Source organism: Myotis lucifugus, unplaced genomic scaffold (assembly GCF_000147115.1).
Source record: "Myotis lucifugus unplaced genomic scaffold, Myoluc2.0 scaffold_89, whole genome shotgun sequence".
Taxonomy (NCBI): Eukaryota; Metazoa; Chordata; class Mammalia; order Chiroptera; family Vespertilionidae; genus Myotis; species Myotis lucifugus.
The window spans coordinates 2,027,479-2,033,479 of record NW_005871137.1 but is presented as its reverse complement, the minus strand read 5'-3'; the positions used below and the strand labels follow the sequence as shown (position 1 = coordinate 2,033,479).

At 41.8% G+C, this 6,001-nt stretch overlaps 1 protein-coding gene across 1 annotated transcript; it reads right to left on the bottom strand.

The window, feature by feature from the left end:
- Positions 1-4,017: 4,017 nt before the first annotated feature.
- On the bottom strand, positions 4,018-5,513 carry LOC102420774 (PRAME family member 9/15-like). The gene is given in 2 exon segments (XM_023756133.1): positions 4,018-4,698; positions 4,782-5,513. Coding segments are annotated over 2 exon segments (1,413 nt in total).
- Positions 5,514-6,001: the final 488 nt, after the last annotated feature.

Below are 6,001 nucleotides of genomic sequence, written 5' to 3'. Positions count from 1 at the left end.
GTGACTACATCGTGGTGGCCATCTTGTGTGAGGGCATGATGGTCAATTTACATATTACTGCTTTATTATATAGGATAATACAAATATACATACACATATATTTTATATAACACACAAATACTTTTAATTTCTAAGTGCAGTTATACAAAAATTAGGGTTAATGGCAAAAGAACATTATTTGAAATAAGTTCTTGGTCTTTAGTGGCAGGAAAGCTGATCACCAGTACTGACAGAAAAACTTGTCTATCTGCAGTGGTTGCAAAATGGAGCTAAGAGAAAATGTGAGCAAGGAACAAAACTGTTGGGATAAACAATAATAAATAGAGGGGCTAGAAGAGTTAGGAAATATGCCAAATCCCTGGAAGTTTACAATGAAAAAAGAACATCATCTGAGAATTCCTTGCATTATCTGCCCTCTAATAAAGAGAGAATTAATCTGTATTTTTTTATGTGTCAGTGAATGGCTTACTCTTTGTAGTTTGACTCAAAGTAATACTGTTGGTAAAATTACCACAATATGTTTTTATTACATAAATGTATTTTAAAGGCAGTAATTCAGTTGAATGAGTTGAGTAGAACTATATCCAATGCTTAGTGCATTGTTCAAATCCAGCATGATGAAAATATTATAATGAAACATCAATAAATATAAGCTGAAATTTTAATTTAATTAACATTCTGGGATAAAAGTAAAAATATTAAGCAATAAACTATTGTTCACTCCAGAACAAAATAAATATTTATTCAGCCCCTGTGACATATCAGTGACTTTAATGGTTGAACTTATGTCAACCTTGCTTCTTGGGTAAGCCATCAAGCCAACTCTGCAGTACTCTCTCTTTCCTTTCTAAGGATATATGAAGGAGCCCTGCTTAGATAGATATGCATCAGATGGGGAGACCATAGGTCTCAGAGACTGGCGATTGATCAGGAAGGACTGTCAAATGAAGATAGGCGTGTGGAAAACCCAGAGCTGAGAATACACTGAATCCTGAAGAGATATCAAGTACATGATTAGGGAAACTTGAGTTCAGTTTTCCCATCCAGGGCACCACATAAGGGCTTTGGTGACAACATCTAAAGTCACATGTACTAAGTCACCTAAGAGCAGGACTTTATTCATTTGTCTTGTTCACCACTGAATAGCAAGGGGCTGACATATAGTCTATTCTCACACATCTTTGTTCATATAGTGATTGAAAACTGGGAGGAAAATGGAGTAAATTCTAAAATAAGAACATGGCTGAAAGAAGGGAAGGCAAGATGCTCCTTAGAATTGAGTGCCTGGCTGTAGGTGCTTTAGTTGGTGGTAGGCTTCTTGCTGTTTGTTAAGAACCCTCTACTTAAAAACAAAGTATGCCATTGGGCAACGATATTTTGTCCAGTGCAAGTTACATTCCTGGGATGTTGTTATGAGGAGTGGGAAAGAGACATTCATTTCCATTTGCCCTAGGTATCAAAGTCACTATCCTGACTTCTCAACGGTCCTAAATGCATGCTTGCATAACCATAGGAAAATGGAATCATTCTGAGAATAAAATTATTTGTACTTTATGACCACTTAGGCCAGTGATGGTGAACCTTTTGAGCTCGGCGTGTCAAAATTTTGAAAAACCCTAACTTAACTCTGGTGCTGTGTCACATATAAAAATATTCATGATTTTTTTTTTGATATTTGCAACCATAGTAAAAAAAAGATTTATAATTTTGATATTTATTTTATATATTTAAATGCCATTTAACAAAGAAAAACCAACCAAAAATATGTATAGAATGAAAAAAAACCAAGAAAAACAATGTACATTTAGGAAAAATAATAATAAAAAAATGATAATCAAATGGTACGAAAACTAGAAATTAGTGACTTTTTTGGTGCTGAAGTTTCTTCGATTGCAGGTGCTAATTCTTTGATTGCAGGTTCATACTTGGTGCACTTCAAGGCCAAGCAAGCGCCACTAACTTCATCTGTTAGCTGGTTTCTTTTGTTCATTTCAATATTATTTAATGCTGAGAACAAAGTCTAATAAAAATATGTTGATGAAAAAACTGTTAGCAAGGCCATCGCTAGATTTTTATGTTGCTAAAAGTGTCAAGTACTCTGTTCCAAGCACTCAAAATTTCTTGTTTGTAGTTGCACTCTTCATTATTCAAACGATTTTGTTCCAGATTTTCAAGTTTCAACCTAAAGTCGACAAACTCATGAGTCCAAATGCTACCTTGAAAATCTGCAAGTTGCATCTCTAAATCGTCAATTTGCATCCATTGGAAATCCTTTATATCCAAAATACTGTAAACAACTACATCCGGATACTTAATTATTTTAATAGTCTGTTCTGGGCTTCTAAATTGGTCAAATCTTTTGCTGAACTGTTCAAATAATGAGTTTACTATATTCTGGTACATAAGTATGGACTCCATTACACTCGTTTTAGTGGCCTTCTCAAAATACTTTTCTATCTGAGGAAAATACTTATAAGTTTTAGTTATAATATCTCATTTGAAAATTTTAAGTTTACTTTCAAAAGATTTGATGTATCCAAACATAACGTCAATACTTTTGCCAAAACCTTGTAATTTTAAGTTCAGTTCATTCATATGAACAGAGAGATCTGTAAAAAACATCAAATTGCTGACTGACTTAAGATCATTGATCTGAGGAAAGTTTGCCAGATCCTTATTCTCAATAAATACCGTAATTTTTTCAAAGCACTCTACAAATCGCTCAAGTACTTTACCTCGACTCAGCCATCTCACATTATTGAACATCAGTAGTCCACTGTAGGTTGAATCAACTTCCTGTAAAAGTGCAGTAAATTCTCGCTTGTGAAGGGGTCGAGAAGCTATAAAATTCACAATTTTTGTTACACCTGACATTAAATCATTCAATTCTGAGAATCCCGATTTGGCACACAACACCTCCTGATGGATAATGCAATGAAAAGGTACAAGTGGATGTCTAATAGCTTCCACAAACAATTTCAGGAATCCCACATTTTTTCCGCCATATTTGGTGCCCCATCTGTTCTGACTGACACAATTTTGGAGATATCAATGTTTAGGTCACTGATTGTTTTTATAACAACCTTACATATTTCATTTCCTGGTGTACTTATTGGCACTGATTCTAACTTTATCAACTCTTCTCTCATTGTGAGACCATCAGAATATCTAGCAATAATGGCCAACCGAGCATTTGATGTGACTTCAGTAGTTTCATCAAGAGAAATCAAAAAATATTTACAACTATTTAAGTCTTTTTTTAATTGGTGTTGTAGGTTTTTGTTAAGATCTATTATTCTGTCTTTGATAGTATTTCTACTGAGTGGTAACTCAGAAATCTTTTTATAATATCATCTTTATTTTTCATATCATGAAATAGAGCTGGTGCACATCTTAGAAATGTTTCCTTAAGAAATTCTCCGTGTCTGAGGGCTTTTCCATTCTGAGCTACGTGGTGAGCAATACAGTAACTTGCTCATGTTAATTTGTAGAGCATCTTACAAATTTAATGATGGAATTTGATTGACTTTTATAGAGGTGTAGCTGCCTAGAAATGTATTCCTTCCTTTCATCAATACTTTTTTTCAAGAGCTGACAATGATTAGTTTCAAATTGTCTCTTTACATAACACGTTCTGCTTACTACCGTTCTATTTTTTTGGCCTTTGAAATTGTCTTTATCTCTGATCATTCCTTTACAACCATACACCTCAGCATTAACTCCCACACATGCAGCTGCAGCGCAACCCCCACCCCCCAAGCAAAACAGATTATTATTTCTGATTCTAGGACACTTGCCCCCTGAGGTCCCATGAACTCCCCAACATTTGCCCCTGTAATCGTGGACCTGGGCTTGGTCCCTTCCTTTCCCCGTTCACAGGAGCATTAGTCTGGAACATGGGTTACCCCTGCATAATGCACCCTCTTCTATATTACAGCTTCCAAGGCCCCAGAACAAAGCTTTTGCTGAGTGATCCCACTGAGCAGGGTCATTACAGGGGCACAGCATGGCTACAGGTCATGAAAATGCCACGTCATAAATGTTACTGTTGCCTATTGTGTGACAGCACTTGTCGCAAAGATAGATGGTCCTGGGCTGTCCTAACTCCCTCAGTATCGCCTTGAGCTCAGCCCGGATCTGGGCAAGTCTCTCCTCATTGACGATCCCCTGGATCCTGTAACACTCACGAGGGACGGGGTACAGCTCGAGGTATAAATTGCACAGATCGGCTGTGTGGCGAAGCAGCTTCTCCACGGTGGCCACAGAAAAGTTGTTCATAGAGATGGTGAAGACCCTGAGCTGCTGACAGCGGCTCAGGACAGGCAGGATGGCCTCGACTTGGGAGTCTCCCATCCCACAGTTATCTAGGCCCAGGACCTGGAGGGTGGGTGCCACTGCCTCCAGCAGAGCTCCGAGGGGCTCAAGACTAAAATCCTCGAGGCTGAGGCGAAACAGATGCAGGAACTTCAGCTGCCTGAGGTTCGGGCACTGAAACAGGTGTGTCAGGTCTGAATGTGTCAGCATCTGGCAATGTGTTATGGAGAGATTGTCCAAGGGGGTTTGCAGGCACCTGAGCATCTGGTCCAGACGGCCTTGGAGGAAGGAGGGACAATCCATGTTGAGGTCCCGGAGGTGCCGCAGCCTGAGCATCTGAGAGAAGAATTGGGAAAAGGATCGCTGCTCCTCCTGCTGTTTCCTCTCCCAATCCTCTTCCCCTTCCCACTCCTGTTCCTCCTCTGCCAACACGTGAATGTGGGAGAGAGAGAGTCTCTGCAGGTTACTCATCTGACCCAGGTAAAGAGCAAACTCTGCAGGTTACTCATCTGACCCAGGTAAAGAGCAAACGTCCCCAGGGTGGGCAGGTCCCAGGTGCAGTTCACTTCCACCGCCTGGATGCAGTCCAGCTGCACCCTATCCAGGACCTCGCTGACCCTCTGGGAGGGCACCTCAGAAATCCTCAGCACCTTGCAGCACAGGTGTAGCAACCCTTCCCTCTGCTGGGCCCACTGGATGATGTACTTGAGAAACTCATCCCCGTCGTCCCTTTCATTGAAGTTAAGGTCTAGGAACACCTCCAAGGGAGCCAAGGGGTGCTCCTGGTTGGGGCTGGAGCTGTGCACAGCCACTGGTACTTTCCATGAGCAATTCCAGGTGCTGTCTCCACACCACATTCTCCAGAAGTTGGTACCGGTGCTCCTTAAATCCAGCACCCGCAGTTTCCATCTCCTGGGCCTAACCTCCTGCGCAAGCAGAATGTCAAGCCCATCCAACAGGGCTTTTAAGACCATGAGCCCAGGCAGCTGCAGCAGGCCCCCTAGAGGGAGGACAGTGAAGGGCCAGGCCTGCACCATCGCCTTCAAGGGCTCACAGATTCTCCTGCGGTAGGCCTGAATGAACAGCGGCGGGAAGAGCTCAGCTGGCAGGTATTCCAGAGCTGCGATGGCTGAGGCCTGGTCCCTCAGCAGGCTCTCTCCTGCCAGCTCCAGGAGTGTGGGTGGGGTCTGGATGTCCATCTTCAGGGTGCTCAGAAAGGAATCCTTCTGAATTGTCGGCTGTGACTGGGTTTGCTGGGGCTCAGATCTCAGACCTGGTGGAGAAGCAGGGCACTGACTGCAGAGCTGGAGGACTCTGAATCTCTCCTCTGGTGCCTGAGGTTTTTAAACACCTTCTCAAAAGTTCACATCCAATCAGAAACCTCAGACTCCACCCCTTAATCTTATTAGGATTATTTCCTCTCTCCAGATTAATGGATTGAGAGAAAGTTAGGGAGGGGCTAGGTTGAGGCCTGTCTCATTGATTCCTTCCACAGACACTCACTGAGGTTGACTGATGGTCCCCAGTTGTCATCCTCAGTGTGAGACAGTGAAGGTGTGTTGGAGTACAACCCTGGCAGTCCAGGGGTCCCCAAAGGTATGGATGGAGTCGGCGAAGAAGAAATGACAAGGAATCAGTGTTCAGTTGATCAGCAGCCTAGCCAGGATCGCTAGCCAAGTTCTCCAGC